The following is an 18,893-nucleotide window of genomic DNA, read 5'->3' on the forward strand; positions in this document are numbered from 1 at the left end:
GTCCAGGCAGTCTGTCATTCTAATGAATGGAACAAGTCCAGTAGGGTGACCAGAAGGTATCTATCTATTATAGCTCCATTAAGACTATTTAAGCAGCCAGGAACAGCTGTGTGGAGTGAGATGCAGCCTAATCAAGAGCAAGCGTTAGTTTGTTTTCCAGCTCAGGGCGGTCACGCTGTGTGCCGACACACCATGTGCATGGTTTTGTGGGGAGAGGCCGGTGTTGCTGTCTTTCTCATTGTCTTCTGTGGATTGTGGTGGGCAGGCAGCCTCCGGCTGGGGTGTAACCATTGTGATGGATGCTTCAGGTCGCCCCAGTTGCCCTCTTCTCTGATCAGAGCTACCTAAACACAGGCAGAGTAGACCTTCTGCTTCTCCCACAGCTTTTTCTCTCCTCGGTTGGTAACAGAGCCCTTAGAGACTCAGCTTCTCCATCCAGAGGAGAGTGATGCTGGGTAGAGACAGGGGGAATCTGTAGCAGATTCCCAAAGCATGAAAGGGAAGACTGTGGTTGTTCTCTAGCTCTGAGAACTCATAATGACCCAAATAGGAAATCTTGGACTCCACCTGCTCATTTCACTCCATTCCCAATGGATTACAGTAAGTGGGGAATGGGCCATTTCCAGGGGGGAGCCAAAAGACATCAGTAACTCAAGAGGTTTCAGACCTGGAAATTTCTCCAACAGGAAAGAGCTCTATTAACTTGCTCTTTTCCTTTGAGTTTATTGTTATTTTTCAACTTAATTCTATTTGTAACCCAGGAGACAATATTTTCTGTGTTTAATATAGGAACCCTTCCCAACCAAGTGAGCAGTTTTCAGGCAGAACCACAGAAAAAGCTCTTGGCTGAGAGTCCAGACCTAGGTCTCAGTCTGCTCCTGCATACTGGATGGTCTTGGACAAGACTCTTCCATCTCTGGGTCCACATTTCATCTTCTGGGAAAGGTCTGACTACATAGCATGGACTTCTGAAGCCTGGTAGTATAGGCATCTACTTCATTTGGTCAGAAATACTTATTGAGTACCTACTTCGTGCCTTGCACTGTTTGGGGCATTTGAGGTAGTTAGAAAGCTAGATAAAGAAAATAAAGACCCTACTTTAAAGGAAGATCATGGTTTTACCACGCTGTGTAATTATAAAACAAAATGCTAGTTAAAATGCTTCCTAGACCTGTGAGTCCTGCGTGTCAGAGTCAGCTAGAACATTAGTGAAAAACATTAAGACACGAGCTCGTTGACATGGATCAGGACCCAGGCCTGTGCATTTTACAAAATTCCATGGGAAATTGGATCCCTACCAAACTCTGGGAACCATGGGCCTAAAATTTGTCGTTTAAAATTGTGTAGCTTTTCACGGGGCCTTTTAAAGGAGGTCTTGTGACTCAACATGCAGATGCACATTTCGCCATCCTGTCCCACTAAAGCTCCTGTCAGTCTTGCTGGGATCTGGTTTTCTACTTAGCTTCCCCAGCAGGGCTCATAAATTACCTTCTACTTAGTGGCATGGTGCACAACAATGTTTGCTCTCCTGATGCCACTCCAAGTAGACGTCATCAGTCATCCTTTCCTGTCTTCTCTGTCCACATTTATAATCCCCGAGGCATGTGCTTTCAGCACAGAAGGAAGCATTTGTTGAAAGCTCGGCCTCTGCCAGGGCCACCACTAACTCATACAGCACCTTAGAGTGAAATAGCAAAAGGTACACCTGTCTCAGGATAATGGACTATCACCTTCCAGAATATGTTCATAATATACTATACAGAAATCTCCCATGTCTACCAAGCCATGGTTCTCCCTGAGACATGGTGCTCTGTACACAACCTGCACGGCCATCCCCCAGCTAGCCACGGACGCCGGGAAACATGGGCGTTCACTAAACCCAGGGACACAATGGCGACCAGACCTTAGGCTTCCAAGAGCTTATAAAACTTTCTCACTCCCTGCATACTTTGTCCAACCTGCACCTAAAGTAACCAACTTGTCCCAGTTTCCCCAGAATGGTACCAGTTTTATTTATTTTTAATTAAATCTGCTGGGGTGACATTGGTTAATAAGATTATATAGGTTTCAAGTGTACAATTCTACGATACATCATCTATATATTGCATTGTGTGCCCACCACCCAACGTTAAATCTTCTTTTATCACCGTGTATTTGACCCCTTTGACTAACCCCCCAGCCCCCTTCTTGCTGGTAACCAGCATACTGTTGTCTGTGCCTGTGAGTTTTTATTTGTTTATTTTTCCTGCTGTTCATTTGTTGCTTTCCTACACATGAGTGAAATCATAGGGTCCTACATTTTAGGAATCCTTGGGTCCAAGACAAAACAGTAGGGATGTTGCCGGGAGTCCCCATCTTTGGTCTTGTGGCAGTAAACTGGCTGTTTCTAATCAAAGAGAGGCAGAGAGTGAATTTTAGGAGTGAGCCAGGGGGGCCCAATAGCATATTCTTGGGAAAGAGTGGGATGGGAGAGCTTCGGAATACCTTCTACAGAACAGGCATTGTGCTGGGTGCCTGGAGGCATTCTCTCAATAATCACTGGTCATCACAGAACTGCGTGAGGCACATTATGTTTTTCATTTAGATAGTGTAAAATTCATTTTGGGGAGGGAGGTGTACAGATCTATGCATTTTCACAAATTATAGCCATGCAAACACCAACAGGATCAGAATACAGGAGAGTTCCATCAGCAAAAATCTCCCTCCCTCCCCCCGTGCTATCCCTTCGTAGTCAAACCCTTCCCCCAACCATAACTGAAAGGCATATTATTGACGTCATTGTCGGGAAAATTAACAGAGACTTGGAGTGGTGAGATGATTTGCAGAAAAAAATGTTCAAACACTCTGTCTTTGGCAAAGTGCCACGTTCTTCCTGCCTCATATAGTTAGTGGACAAGAGGTATTAAAAGGTTATTTCTGGACAAGATAAGTGAATGAAAGGCCAAGGTAAAAATGGCACCTCCTTGGTGAAGACTGAAATCTTCCCTGCCCAGGAGAGTACAATTGTGGGCTGGGGCGCAGGAAAATCCTGGTCGCCAGGACTGGTCATGGAGGAAGCAGGCCCTTGGCTGTGCTCTGTAGCATCAGCCAGGAACTGCTGGGTCAGCATCCCCCAGGCCTGGTTTTGCTTTACCTCAAGGCATATCACTTCCAATTATCTCCAGGGATACAGTCAAGCCAAAGGGAATGAGGGGGGCATCATAGCTGACAGAATCTGCTGAGGATAGCGGATGAACAGGTGAATTAAATGGACCAGGATGTTCTCAGTCTTGGATTGGAGGTGAGCTGCTCTTAGAAGCTCTGTTCTATCAAGACCTCTCACTGTTTGGGGAATAACTCCAAGAGGCGTACGTGCAAAGAAGAGCATCCAAAAAAGGGTGGCAAGCTTCAGAAAGGACCCTGTATCTCCACAGGGCCAAATCAACAGGGAGAGAAGGAACCAGCCAAGGAGGCACCAGGGGCAATTCTCAGTTCTAGTTGGAAATTAAAGTAGTAATTGGGGAAACTGGGGCAGGTCGCACAGTCCTATGGGCTGACTCAGCACAGCAGGACATAAGAAGCCTGTGACTGTGGTCATGTGGTCTGAGCCCACACTGCCTCCTGGGGGTACAGCTCTGTGGTTGGGAGAGTGGGTGGGTGAGTGGATGGTTCGGTGATAGATGGGTGGGTGGGGGGATGGATGGATGGATGATGGATGGATGTGTGGATGTGTGGGTTGCAACCAGAGGAAGAGTTAGTCTGGGGCAGGAACCAGATGACAGTTTTATCCTAGAGTCTATGAAGTCTGTCAGCAAGGATGAAGGAAGGGTTCAAGAGACAAGTGCTGCCCAGCCAGTATAGCTCAGTAGTTGAGCATCAACCTATGAACAAGGAGGTCATGGTTCAATTTCCGGCCGGGGCGCATGCAGGAGGTAGCTGATCAGTGATTTTCTCTCATTATTGATGTTTCTGTCTCTCTCTCTCCCTCCCCCTTCCTCTCTAAAATTAATAAAAATATATATATATATCTTTAAAAAAGAGACAAATGCTGTTAGCCACTTGTCATGATGCTCGACTGACTCAGCCTTCCCAGCTTCAAAAATGTTCAAAGCACTCCCATTGACTTAGAATTAAACTCCTATTCTTACCTGGGGTCCACCAGATCTCAATTGAGCACCACCCCTCCCCATTTATGTCGCTCTCTCGCGCTCATTCTCTCTGCTCTGGAGAGCCTTTCTTCAAGTTCTAGGACACATCAAGCTCTTCCCATCTCAGGACCTCAGCACTCACCGTCCCTCAGCCTGGCACGTTCTTTTCCCAGCTTCTGCTCAGCACTTCATTTTCAGCTCAAGTGTGTCAATGGAGACCCGTGGGAACACACTTGGAGTTGAACAGGCTGGTTAGGAACTAAGGGACAGCTTGGGCAAAGGATGTTTGAAGGGACTCATAGAATGTGGGTGAGCTGTGTTAGGTGACTTAGGGCTTTGTTCCCAACTGGACAGTGGTAGGGAGAGGAATGATTGGGTATTTGAGTAAATCTTAACTCTAAGAAGGGAACACAGGATTGAGGCTATAGCTGTAAATATCAAAGAAAAAGCAGTCACTCCTATTAGCCAGAGTAGATGTTTGGTCATTTATTTTTGGCTTGGGCAATGTTCATATTTTTGTCTGTGTTTGTATATGACTGCAGAGTGGCCAGGTTTGGGCCTGCTCCATCTTGATCTCGGAGTAGCCTTGTCTGATGCTGGCATCCTGTGAAATTGTCTGTGTTCAACTGGAGGGCACCAGGGTCCAGCTGTGAGTGCTGTGCCAGCCCCCAGGAGCCAGGGGCTGCTCTTCTCCTTCTCATATGTCTTCTCTCAAACAGTTCTGCCCTCTTGACGCCATCTAAAGTAGCCCATTGTCCCAAATCACAATCTGTCCCAGCACCCTGTTAATTGTCTTCACAGCACTTACTAGAAACCATTGCCTTGTGCATTTGTTTATCGTCTGCACCTTCCCACAACTAAAACATAAAATTCATGAGGTCTCCTGCCATGTCCATTGCTGTTATTTCTAGGACCCGGCATGGTGCCCAGCACCCGGATGGTCACTGTGAAAGGAAGGGAGGGAGGGAGGAGAGCAGACCCATTCAGTGCATATTACTCAGCGAGTCATTTCCTGTCTGGACATCACTTTATTGATCAGTAAAATGAGGTAATAATTTTTTTCATCAGATCCCTACAGATCTGACTTTCGAGGATTCTGTGAATAAGACATCCCTACATGCATCTTTTAGGAGAGAGAGAGAGAGAGAGAGAGAGAGAGAGAGAGAGAGAGAGAGAGAGATCATCTTAGAGAAGCAGCGCTGTTGAGTAGGAAACATTTTCACAGACAAGAGTGTGAAAATAGAGCTCAGTCCTCTAAGGAGAAGAGAATGGGAAAAGCAAAGCAGAGACTGATAATGGATGGAGATAATGAGATGGCAATTTTGGTTTCAAAAGAATGTGATTAGCTCCTAATGACTGCCACAATTCCCTGGTCAATCTACTGTAACCAGCCGCTGATGTAAAAATAATGCCCTCGCTGGCTTGCTTTGAAGATGGAGATGAGTCTCTCTCTCATACTTTTACCCCCTCATATTTTTTTTTCTTTCAAGAGATTATCCCCTATTAGATTGCAGCTCCCTAAAAAGGGAAATGGATGTGTGATCAAAGTATGCCAATTAGGGGATCCTTACAGCTCACTCCTGGGTGGGCAGCTCCCTTCAGCCTTGCCTCTTCTGCCTTTGTCACCATCCTCCTGGCCCCCAAGCTCCAAATTATTCTTCAGCCCTGCCAGGGGGAGGCAGAGGCCCTCAGGGCTGTGGCAGGGTCCTGCATGGTTTCCCACAGAGAAGCACCCTTTATCACAGGTGTTTTGTTTAGTTTGAGATTTTTTAAAAGCGATCTGCATGCTGGGTGCATCCTGAAAAGCATGGTCGGATGCTGAGAAGACGTCCAACTGCATGTCATTCAAGGACTCCAGGGGTGGACAGGGACATTTATCAAATCCCTGCAGTGTCACGGTACAGAGGGTACTTGCTTATTCGGGAGGGGGGTGCCCAGGGAGCAGGGCAAAGGTCAGAATAAACAAAACACTGTCCAGTGGGTCCATCCAAAAGCGAGACAGGAAGCTTTATTGGGTAGTGAGCTGCCCATTGCTAAGGGTATCCAAGTAGCAGATGCTATAGATCAGCTTATCAGCTGCCTAGAAGGCAATTGTGGATAGAAACACAACCAGATGATATCCAGTCACTTGCCCCTCTGAGATTCCAGGATCTCTGCCTTCTGCATGCACAGGAGCCACCTTACCCACTCATTGTTCCATCCATCTACCCATTCATTAATTTATTCAAAAGGGGTGATTCAAGCACATACGGAGTACAGAGCCAGTCTTGGGTTCTGGAGTTACAGATGCTATTCTTTCCCTGGAGTAATCCATCACCAAGTTGGGAGACAATACATTCAAATTATTAGATGTAGAAGAGTCCCTCTAATAATAGAAAAAGTGACTAAGTTGTTGAGGATGCAGTGGGGTGGTGGGAGGGTGAACGGGGAAGGTTTCAAAGAGGAGAAGATGTTTGAACTGGGTTTTGAAGGATATGTAGAAGTTTCCCAGGTAGACTCGAGTGGAAGAGAATTTCAGGTAGAGGGAACAGTATGTGTAAAGTCAGTCTCAGAAGTTTGAAACACCTGAAATTGTCTACAGTGTTGCATTTTGTTCCTTATCATTGGAATATTAATATAAGGGCAAGCACTGAGGCTGCAGAGGCGATGCAGGGTGAAGTCATTAAGGACCTTATATTAAAGACTTGGAACTTATCCTGAAGACCATGGCACGGGGAGTAACTGGGTCCTATTCACATTTTAGAAAGATCTCTCTGATTACAGTGGAGAGTGGATTGGAGGGGACAGATCCAAAGCAAGAGAAACCAGTGAGGAGACCCATGGGAAAGTATTTCTCCAGGTAAATTCACTTTTTGCAAGAATCATGGCTGCACATTAGACTCACCCATGAGCTTTAAACATAACCAATGCTCGCGTCTCATCCCCAGAGTCTGATTTCATTGGTCCGGGCTAGGGCCATGGCTTTGGGAGTTTTTTAAAAAAAATATATTTTATTGATTTTTTACAGAGAGGAAGGGAGAGAGATAGAGAGCTAGAAACATCGATGAGAGAGAAACATCGATCAGCTGCCTCCAGCACATCTCCTACTGGAGATATGTCCGCAACCCAGGTACATGCCCTTGACTGGAATCGAACCTGGGACCTTTCAGTCCACAGGCTGATGCTCTATCCACTGAGCCAAACCGGTTTCGGCGCTTTGGGAGTTTTAAAGCTCCCCCAGATTATGTTACTGTGTAGCCATAACAAAACCTTACGTGAACTGTAACCCGAACCCTGGTACATAGTAGGTACCCAACAGATATTTTCCCCAGAAAATTAGTGTGTAAACATTCGGAGTGTCCGCTTCTTGTCTTCATGCCACTTTGGTGGGTATCATTGGGTATACAGTTGGCTTTTATCACAGAGGGTTTCAGATAGGAAATTACCACCAGAATATAAGCTGAAACATTGAGAAGTTCAGTGCTGCCACTGAGACCAGCCTGCCACACCCGTGCAGAGAGCCAGGAATACTAAGTTGACCTGGCAAGTTGCCCGAAACAGATGTTGCCACCAGGCTACGGTGGGAGGGTGAGACCAAGGCCTGGAATCTGAGTTCTAAGAGTTCCATGCAAAACCAAGAGCCATTTGCAGTCTAGAGATGGCCTGTGCTGATGGCAAGAGGGATGCAGGGTGGTGGTCACCTCGAGTGAGGAGCAAAAAGAGGATGAGGGAAAGGAAGAGGGCAGGGGAGGCAAGCCCTCCATCAGTAAAATAAGCATGTCACTGTCTCCATGACACTTTTCTCATACTCGGATTTAAGGCAGAGATTGGTGCCCAGAGCCACACTGCTATTTTGCTTCTCCCCCAGGATGTCTGTCTAACGGTTTCAGACACACAACAAAGTTGTGATCCCCTGATAGCTGGGAAGGCACTCCATTACCCCAACCTAAAACCCTGGGGGAGCTAAATTGGAGAACATAACTTAGCTCAGGAAACCCAGGCAGGGACCTCCCACCTCATCTCCATTCCATCTGGAATGGGCATCAATTCTACCTACCCAACTGCTGCGTAGTTGAGGATCATGGCCACCCTTCTAGAACAGTGATTCTCAACCCTCCTAATGCCGCGACCCTTTAATACAGTTCCTCATGTTGTGGTGACCCCCAATTTCATTGTTACAAAGTGAACATAAGTAAAGCATAGTGATTAATCACAATATGTAATTATATATGTGTTTTCTGATGGTCTTAGGCGACCCCTGTGAAAGGGTCGTTCAACCCCCAAAGGGGTCGCGACCCACAGGTTGAGAACCGCTGTTCTAGCACAAATGAGAGCCATAGGCTAAATCCAACACCTGTGTTTGTGAATATAGTTTTATTGGAATGAAGCCATGCCCATTTGTTTGCACTCTGTCTGCAAGTGCTTTCACTCTACGACAGTGGAGTTGAGTAGGAGTAATTACAACAGAACCCAAGCCGTGTACTATCTGGCCCATTATAGAAAAAATTTGCCAACCTCCGCTCTAAAAATGACCCAGCCAAGCTGGCTTAACACGTGGGAGACTAGAAGCAAGAAGGGGGGCATCACGCATGGGCTGGGCTTCTTATAGTCAGTGGTCCTGCCTATCTGTCAAACATGGCCCGCTGAGTGGCTGAATTTCTGACCAAGCAGGATACAGATCCCTCCTTGCTTGGGATGGAGCTAGCAAGGAATAGATAGGCAAAGGCAAGGCTGGTGTATTGAGGTGCGTGGGTGCTCCTTTGCCCAGCATTACTAACAAGGACCTGTGTAGACTGAAGGTACTGCAAATTCCATCCCAGAAGCAGCGCAAGGGCCACAAGCAGGGGTGGGAACACTAGTCCAAGTGTTGCCCAACCTTCATGCTTCTGTAGCTTCGCTAAAGCTGTCCCTGCTCCCTTAAATGCCCAGCTTCCTTCTCTTTGAGATAATTAACTCTACCAGTGATGGCGAACCTTTTGAGCTCGGCGTGTCAGCATTTTGAAAAACCCTAACTTAACTCTGGTGCCATGTCACCAGAAATTTTTTGATATTTGCACCCATAGTAAAAACAAAGACTTATATTTTGATATTTATTTTATATATTTAAATGCCATTTAACAAAAAAAAATCAACCAAAAAAAATGAGTTTGTGTGTCACCTCTGACACGCATGTCATAGGTTCGCCATCATTGAACTATACCCTCCCTGTGTTTCCAGAACACTTGGCTCATAACTCTGTTCAGTCATTCCATTCGGTCGTTTACTTGTCTTTCTCCTCTTAAACTGACAACTCCCATCTCTTTCCTCCCCCTCTTTGTCCAACTTCCTGCTCAACATCTTCGCTTGGGTGTCGGAATAGTCATCTCAAACGTGGCCGCCGCTGCTACTGTTGTTCTTATTGTTTTGAACATGTTAAGAAGCACATAGTATTCAGCAAGGGCTAGACACTGTTCTAAGCCCTTTATGTACCCAAAACACACTTATTTCTTGCCTCCCAACCCTGTTTCTCCCTAGATGTTTCTTCTCCATCTCAGTGACTGTCATGGCTCTCCACTCAGTTCTCCGAGCCAACAGTCTGGGCCTCAGCCTTCATCCCTCCCTCCTTCACAGTCCACGTCCTCAGTGGATATGTTGGTGACCTGCCCATATCCCCTCCACACAGTGTCCCCAGTGCCTGCCTCCTGGAAACACCTGTGACTTTTTGCCTGAGCACTTCCTCAGCACAAAAGAATGTGCACACCCTGTCTACAGAGCACGGCAGAGCGTTAAGGGAGTTCCTAAGAGTCAACCTCAACAATGATAGATGGAAATTGGTGGATAAACAGCCCAACTCCCTTCTCCCTCTGGTAGGAGAATGAAATGGGCCCATGGCATTAAGCCTCAGGCACACAGTGGTAACCTGTTCATTGATGTACCCTGTGTTGAACTTTCTTCCCTTGATTGGCTTACTTCCCGGACTCTTACAACCATGCTTCTTAGGACTGCCTCCCAAATAGAGTCTCATATTCAGATCCTTGTTTCTTGCAAAAGCAGTGAGTCTTCTCCTGAACCAAAACCTACAAACTTCAACTGAAAATATTCAGTTCTCACTGCATCCACTGCCGCCATCCTGGTACAAGGGCCCAAGGTACCATCATCTCTTACCTGGACTATTGCAACAACTTCTTAATTGATCTCCCTGAGCGTGTATTTCATATGTGAGCCAGAATGTACTTTGTAAAACATAAATCATATCCGGTAACTCCCCTGCTCAAAACCCTCTGATGGTTTCCCATTACACTTAGAGTAACACCCAGCTGGTTACCAGTGACCGCAGTGCCCCCTCTAATCCTAACTCTCCCAGCCTCTCTGGTGCTCCTGTCACTGCTCTCCCTGCCTCATCCTTAGTCCTTGGTTATCACCTTTGCATCTACTGTTCCCTCTGCCTAGAAAGTGCTTCCTACATTTCTTGGCATGAGTGGCTTTTCACATCATAGCTTAGATGTTACCTTCTCAGAGAAGCCCTCCCAGACTGTGTAATCTGAAGCAATCCTCATCCTCTATACTATCCCTTCTCCAAGCTTCATTTTCTTCATAACATTTTCCACCATCTAAACTTACATGTTTTCTGGTTCATTTGCTACACCTCCCAGTGGAGGACTGGAAGCTCAAGGGGCACTTAGTTTATTTCTCTGTGTCCCAAGTACGTAGAACAGTGCCAAACACATATTAGGGACACAATAAAAATCTGTCGAATAAATGAATGAATGAGTGACTCCCCTGTTGGACCAGATTTGGGCTCATAGCACACAGAAGACCTCAGTAGCATTTGAGCCAATGAAGGAGGAAATAAGGCCGTGGAGAGGCCCAGTCTATGTTCTTCCCAGGCCCCATCCACCACCACACAGCCCTTTATGCTGAGTGAGCCACTCCAGCGGGTGCTGTTTCCCCACTGGTTCATCTTCACCTGCATAGTGCTTCGATCTCTGGCCATCCTAACCACTCTGTCCTTCCTTTGTAGGCCTTACCAGAGGGGCAGACTGCTTCATGGGACACAGCCAAGGAGGATGAAAATCGCAATAAGAACCGATATGGAAACATCATATCCTGTAAGTGCCCTTCTGGGAGGTCCCAGGCTTTGGAAACCAAACCATTACTATTATTTACCTAGAGTTTGTTGTCAAGTTATCCTTGGTGTTTCCAGCTTTGGGTCAACATGCCAAGCTGGGAGCTGTATTTCAGCCTGGGTGACAGAGCATGGCTGACCTCAGGCCCAGGAGGCAGGTGGAAAGCTGGGTCCAAGCAGAGTAGATCCAGGAAGCCTCTGGAAGCTGCGTCTGGCCTGGCATTGCCCATTGCTCAAGAATTGCTCAGGTTGGGAAGGAAGCCCAGGCAAAGGAATCCTTCCTGTTGCCAGCAGTTCTTCCAGTGCAGAGTACCTCCTTATAAGCCACTCGGGGTACCAGCAAGATCCAGGCTGTGAGGGAGAGGCTGAGGACACCCAGGTGAGAGAATAGTGCTCCTCTCAGAAGGCAGAGTCCCAACCAAGGATTGATGCCCGGAAGGAGCCAGAAGCTCTGAGCTTAGGGCACCATGACTTCTGCCAGACCCCACCGCCAGTGGGGCAGAGGCTCTAAGATGAGTGCCTGCTGCTCAGGGCTGCATTGGCACAGGCATTTGTTGGCACTGAGCCTGCAGGAGGTAGGCATGTTTTGCGTGGAGCTCAGGGAGGCATGGAAGGACATTGCTTTGCTTGGCAATGAGCTCCAGGCAGCCCTGACGGGATGTGGTGCAGAGCGGTTGGAGCCTCTGCAGAAAAAAACTGCCTGGCTTCTGTCCCGGCTCTGGGACCCGGAGCAGGTTTCCTGGCCGCTCCGAGCTTCACTTCCTCACCTTTAAAATGATGACAATAACAGAGATTGGGTCATTGAAAGAAGGCACATGGAACCCTTGGCCTTAGTGCCTATCATCATCCTCCTCACAGCATGGAGTTCACTTTCTCAGAGTCACGGATAAGCAGTGTGGATGGATAAGCAGTGTGGTGGATGTATCATCCCACCACATTTTAACCAGAATTCACTGACTACCCATGTGGCTCATGGAATAAGCCAGTTGGGGAGGGAGGCATGATCAGATGTCCATTTTGGAAAGGTCTATCGGGTAGATGATTGGGAGGGTAGATTAGATTGGGAGAGGCAGGAAACAGAGGAACCAGTCAAGAGGCGACTGCACTGGTCCCAGCAAGGGATGGTGAGGCCTGAACAAAGTCAGTAACAATACTTGTGTGTGACGGTACATGGTGGAGTTCCTAGAGAAAAGGGAGAGAGACAGGCTTCCATATAACTAAATATCAGGTCACACACAATTATGGTCACTGTCAAACATTGGTGTGTGCAGCCTTCCACGCAACAGGTACAGAGAGGACAAAGTTACCTCGTGCAAAATGCTGAGTACATATCTCATTAGAACAGAAGTCTGTAGCAGCCTTTGCCTGCCATGGTGTAGCTCACCTGGACCTTTGACATCTCACCAAGGTGCATAGCATTCCTTGGTCCCAGCTCTCAGGGTAACCCAGCTCATCCAAAAAGAAAAAGAAAAAAAGATCATGAAGAACAGATTATTTCTAGCACAGCTCAGTGTTTTGTTAACTGTCTAGACATTGCCTAAGTAAAAGCTTGGAGAGAGAAAAGCATAAGATACAGGCAGCTTGTTGAGGAAGAAGGAGGCAGAAGTTTCAGCTTAGCTGTTTCCTGTGCAGGTTTAGGAATGGGCTATGAATGGCAGAACTAATCAAAAACATTTGTAATTTGTCTGTTGGATGATAGTAATGCAGACAGCAAGATTTCTTGCAAGCGAAGCATTGGAAAGAGATATTCAAACAATCAGGAAATGCGCGTTGAGACCTATGATGTGTGGGCATCCTATGAGCCAGGCCCTGTGGGACCCTGGGCCTCTGCTCCCAGGGGGCTCCCATTTGGGGCACACGTGGCTGCTCACTCAAACCATCCTCTGCTTGAGGACTGAGCCCTAAAATACCTGGTCACATGTCTGTTGCCCCTATTAGATTATGAGTCCAGATATGGTCACTAAATTGTAGGCTGTGAGACATTATGTGATCACTCTAAACTTTAATCTTCTGTCTGTAAAATGGGTACAAGGATGTTTTCCTCCCAGAGGTGTTGTGCAGATAAGAAAAAATAGATGACTAGTGCACAGACAAGAGACCCTGCCTTCCTGAGAGACAGGGATACCCAGGCTGGGTCAGGTATCAGGGCCAAAGCCTGTGGGGGCCAAGGATGAGGGGCCACGCAAAGCTATGTATCTCTCCAGACCCCACTGCTCACCCTCTGCTCTCAGCACCTTTGCCCACGCCATCGCCGGCTCTCCCCTGGTCTCTGCCCTGCCTCCTTCTTGGTTGCTCCATATACATTTTTGTCCCCAACTGTCTACCTATCTGATCCTGACAGAAGCTAGAGGGACCTGAATTGGATCATGTCATCTTCCTACTGAAAACTTTGCCCTTTGCTCATGAACACACCTTGTCCAGAGTCTCTTAGCCGCCTCTCAGGTCTCGTTTCCCACTGTGTCCTCTTCATAATGGTCTCTACAAGCTACACTGGCCTTCCTTCAGCCCCTGGAGCTTTCCAGGATCATCTATGCCATAGGGCCTTGCACATTTGTTCTCTCTATCAAAGTGCCTTTTCCTCCTCTCTTCTACTAATTCTACTTTTTCTTCAGATCTTAGCTCAGTCGCCACTTCCTCAGGGAATCCTTCAGATCTTCTGAATATGCACACAACCCCATTATTCACTCCTAGAGCACTTTTCCTTAACTCCCCTCATCACTGTGGTGTTGGAGGCATTTGCATGACTCTCAGTTGTCTGCCTGACTCCCTCACAAAAGTAGATGCTCTGTGACAGCAGGACCACAACTGTCTTGTGCCTCTGTGTCCCCAAAACTGACATATAGTTGGTGCTCAGTAAATAGGAATGAATGTTGGGAAACACAGATTCTCCGCAAGACCCCACAGGCCTTGAACCGTGGGTCTCTCCCTCTGGCTTCCCAAATAAAATAGAGAACACTCAAAAAGATGGATGGAGGAAGGCAGGATCAAGATGATACTTGGAGAGACATCCAAGTAATGTCTCTTAGTGATGAAGAGGGCAGTGAGCAGAACAGGGGCTGGATCCCAGGCAGCAGGGAGAACAACGAAGGGGTTAGACTTCTGCCACTGGGGTGCAGAAGGTGCTGAGCCCCACCCACACCCCATGGCCTCACCACCTCCCTGTGCAGCGACACCAGCTGGCAGTACCAGCATCCAGGGCCAGGATGAGGGTAAGGTGGGTGAGACGCCCAGTCTGCAACATTCAAGGAGGTTCCTCCCTCTCAGCCCTTGACCCTGCATCTGCACAACCCTGAGAGCAAGCGCCTCCCTTGCTTCGCCCTCATCCTGCCCTCATGTCTGCGTCTCTTTGCCTGAGGACTTTCTCCAAAGCTGGGCAGGATGCTCTGTCTACGCACAAGGCAGGTTCCCCCTGGACCAGGAAATAGCCCAGCTCCTCACCTGGGTGTGTATTTCACACCTTTTCCTAAATCCCTGGGGAGGTGGTTGCAGTTGCCCAAGGAAGGAATGGCCTTGAAAACACACTCTCTCTGGGTGGCCTTCTCTTAGCTGTCTCCCTGCCCCCTTTCCCGGGGTGATCCCTCTCCTCCTATGTCAACTCCTCGCACTGCAATCCTCATCTTACATCTACTTCTGGAGAAACCTAGACGGAGGCAGAGGGAATTCATACACCTCATGACACCACCTGTCTGGGCTTAAATAAACCCAAGTCTCCTTTCTAGTTTAAGGGTCCATGATTCTGCAACAAATCAGGGCTGAAGCAGGGACAGTGCCAAGGTAACCAGTGGGTTCTCAAGCCGTGCAAGACCTACAGGGAACCTAGGAAGAAAAGAGAAGTCCTGGAGTTGCCGTGGGAACGTGGGAAAGGTAAAGAGAAACAGCCTGAGGGACAGAAAGTCTTCCTGCCCTTGGAGGTGTCCCTCCCGAAGGCGAAGTCTGCCCAGGCTTGATAATTAGAACTACCCCTGGCACAAGAGGAAAACCAGGAGTGATTAGCATCTTAAGGAAGCCAGAGGAGCTGGAGTGGAGGACAAGGAACAGGCCAGGAGAAGGAAAGATTAGCGGGAAAGAGAAGGGGGCAGGGCACCGCCTGCAAATGAAACAATGAAAGAGAAACCTTGGCCAAATAAGCCCTTTCTTCCACAGGATTCTGTTTAGAAGTTAGTAATGGAGACCGTGGGGTTTCCAGGTCCTGGGAATGAAAAGGAAGTGAAAGGGAAGGAAATGAATGGGGAAAACAGAACAGAGGGCTCTTTGCTTTCAAGTAGCTCTGGGCGGCAAGACTGTGAACAAGAGGAAATTTCAAGAACACCAGAGCATTCCCCATGAGGCAGTTCTAGAACAGGAAATTACACCCGGGAGAGGAAGTGATCTTGAGGGGTTGCAGATTTTACAAAATGAGGCTTCCCTTCCGGAATCAGGCAGGGTCCCACCAGGAAACAGATGGGACCCTCAAATAAGGGGGTTTGGGGAGACTTAATGACGTGAGTTTTTACAAAGGTGCGCGCTAGCTGGGTGCAGGGAGACGCGGGAACAGTGAAGCACCCTAGGGCTAATACTACACGCAGGCCAGAGGACTCAGCAAGGAGAGGCGACCAGGGCCCAGAGAAGCATGACTCGATCGTGTGCATGGGGACCCACCAAGGGAGCAGAAGGAGGAAGTACCTTGATGCACACCTTTCTCTTTGTCCCACCTGCTGCCTGTGCTTTCCATTGGCTAAACCCCACCAGGAGCCAGAGGACAAGGAATCAGCAGACCACATCCAGTGCCTCCCACAGTGTGGGCCCCAGAGCAGCAGCACCGGCGTCACCTGGAAATGCTCGTTCTTGGGCCCCACCCAAACCTCCTGAATCAAATCCTGTGGGGGAGGCCCAGCCAGCTGTGTTTCTCAAAGCTCTCCAGGTGACACGGATGTCCATTCATGTTTGAGAACCTCCGACCTTGTCCACAGAGATCAGCCTCCCGGACTAGAGAACCAGGTGCCAGTACGTTTTCTAGGCTTATTTTCTCCTCAGTCAACACAAGCCCCTGGGCTCAGCTGGACTCGAGTATTGGACGTGGGTCAGGCAGACCGGAAGCTGGTCTCAGTTCCACCCTTTACTTCATTCATGACCTTCCACACGGGCACTTCCTCTCTCTGACACTCAGTGTCTCATCTCTCAATGCCAAGGTGAATGAATATTGAATCTGCTGTGCAGACTGTAGTCCTAGATGAGACTTAGTCTCAGCCCTTTGAGTTCACAGGCAAGGAGTGATGGTCCAGAGGTCAGTAGGGTCACACAGGGCGTCTGTAGGGCAGCCACGACCAGGGCTCTGGGCATGGGCTGCCTGGACGCCTCATGCTGCCTGCCCAAGGTCCCTCTGCATCGAGGCAAATCATGCTTTGGAGGAGGGGAAGAGCGTACTAAGGCTCAACCTCAGAACAGATGGCAGCCTGGGACCAGCTCTTCAGAGAAGCTGTCCTCACTTCCCAGGGAGGAACTCAGGGTCCAAACAGACCCAAGAGCCTTTCATCCCAGCAGATTTCTCTGCTGGTTTCTGGGGAATCGAGCTCGGGTGACAAGATGGAGGCTTCGTTCAGTGCTCCCAACCCTTTTGTTGGTTTGTTGTTATTTTGTGGTCTCTGAGGGTGGCGCTGGCCTGGGCTCGACAGACCCTGGTGCTGACCACCCTATTCATCTCCGCCCGCTTGCAGGGCCGGCCAGGACTGCCAGGATATTGTGTCCCCAGGATCAGTCCCCAACCGATGACTTGGGGTGAGTGTATAAGTTCCCCAGCTCCCTCTCCCGAGTCTGATGCCCAGAGGGTTGTGTTCTGCACTCTCTCCCAGTGTTCCTGGAAGGACCACGCCCAGGTGCCTACAGTGGTCACTGCTGGATGACTCACCCATATTGGCTTCCTTCCTTTCTCCCTCTCACTTCCCATCTCCCAGTGTTTCCTGGGATCGCGTCCCAAATCAACTCCGTGCACTCAAATCCTTGCCTCAGATTCTGTTTCTGAAGGAATTCAAGTACAAAGCTTCTTTCTTGAAAGTTTCCCTCGTGGGGTAAGGGCTTGGCCTGCTTAGGCAGAAACGAGAAGTTCATCAGACAGGCCATGTCCCTCTAATAGTAGCTGCTGCCCCAGAGGACCCTGCAGGGGGAGCTGCCCAGCCTCAGCCACCATGAAATTGCTGGGCCAGGGAGGTGCACGAATGTTCCTGTTTAGCTCTCCTCCCCACGCCACCTCTCTTGATGATGGTAATTCAATTGAGACTAAATGTGCAGACCTTTCGCTTCAATGAGGTTCCCCGGGCAGCCTCGATGGAATCCTCTGCCCCCCTCCATCCACTCATGCAAGAGGACACATTAACATTTCCAGTTCTGGAAAATGATTTTTCGGCTCCACTGTTCATCGTAATGAGCCAAATCTCTTTCCTCTGACAAATCGCACCTTTTCTCTACCCTCCTCAGTGCCCAGGAGACAGGAAGAAAGAGCGCCAGGTACCCAAGGACAGTCTCTCCCAGCCCCACCCCCGGAAGTGACCCTCTCTTTGAGTGGATGTGACTTGAGAAGAGTGACTCATTGGGCTACCTTTGCTGAGGGGGGAAGAGGCGATTTGCTTTGAGAGGTAGAACTGTGCAAAGGAGGAAACTGAGCCCAGTCCTTGGGCGTGTATGGGAACACAGTGGCTGGGACAGAGTTGGGGAGAGAACTGGCCTGGAAGAGGTGTGGAGGAACGGGTCTTGGGGTTCCAGGAGGGGTAGGGACCCCACACTCTACAAGAAAGCTTTCACCCTTGTGCCTTCACCGGAGTTAAACTTCCAGGAGCCTGAGGTTCTCATCCATAAAACAGGGTGATGACATATACCTCACAGGGTGACAATGAGAAGCTAATGGCATAGCATCCATAGGCTTCTAGAGTAGTGCCTGGAACATCTCACTCCACACAGGTAAAGACATTCCTGGACCTCACACCTCACACAGGTAGGTTCTGGTCTCACGGCCCAGTTCCAGTAAGAACTGTCGGTCTTTCCCAGGACAAATGGAAGTGAATGGCCAGGGCACCTCTGTGCTAAATAACTGGACATTGGTCTGAGCATTCAACCCCGAGTGGGACCAGAATCTCCTGCAGGACTCGTTAACACACAGATGGCTGGGCCCTGCCTCGGAGTTTCTCGTTCAGCGGGTCTGGACTGCGACTCAGGAATTTGCATTTCTAGCATGTTTCCAGATGTTGTTGATACTATTGATCCAGGGACTATATTGTGAAAACCACTGTTCTAGAATAATAGTAAAACTGAATGTATACATTTATACTGATGTCTTACACCACTCCAGGTGTTTTTATACGTCTCCTCTTGTACCTCTGCCAAGGTAGATGTGATTCTGATGTTATAATTGGGTAAATTGAGGCTCAGGAAAGGTGCATAACTTGCCCCGGGTGATACGGTTAGTGTGTGACAGACCTGGGGTCTGCCTCCAGAGGCCACCCAACCCCTTGCCTCTCTCCTACTGGACACAAGAATCGGCTGCCAGTTTTAGGACAAGACAGGCTAGGTCTGCAGGCGGTGTGAGGGGTTTGCTATGGGAGAGGACGAATTCAAGCACAGGATCCAGGCACACTCTGCCAGCCTTGTGTACAGGAAAGAGCGTGGGGTCCCTAAAATCAACAGAATGGCTGAAACAAGGGGCCTGTCCCTCT

General features: G+C 48.6%; 1 protein-coding gene across 8 annotated transcripts in view; it reads left to right on the plus strand.

Moving 5' to 3' along the window:
• The window catches only part of PTPRT (protein tyrosine phosphatase receptor type T), a 960,656-nt gene that overhangs the window by 888,145 nt on the left and 53,618 nt on the right, over positions 1-18,893 (plus strand). For all 8 annotated transcript variants that reach the window (XM_059707048.1, XM_059707051.1, XM_059707049.1 and 5 more), the window contains one exon: positions 11,107-11,194. In XM_059707048.1, coding sequence (XP_059563031.1) covers positions 11,107-11,194 — 88 coding nt within the window. The remainder of the gene's footprint in view (positions 1-11,106; positions 11,195-18,893) is intronic.

The sequence above is a fragment of the Myotis daubentonii genome, chromosome 8, assembly GCF_963259705.1.
Source record: "Myotis daubentonii chromosome 8, mMyoDau2.1, whole genome shotgun sequence".
Classification (NCBI taxonomy): Eukaryota; Metazoa; Chordata; class Mammalia; order Chiroptera; family Vespertilionidae; genus Myotis; species Myotis daubentonii.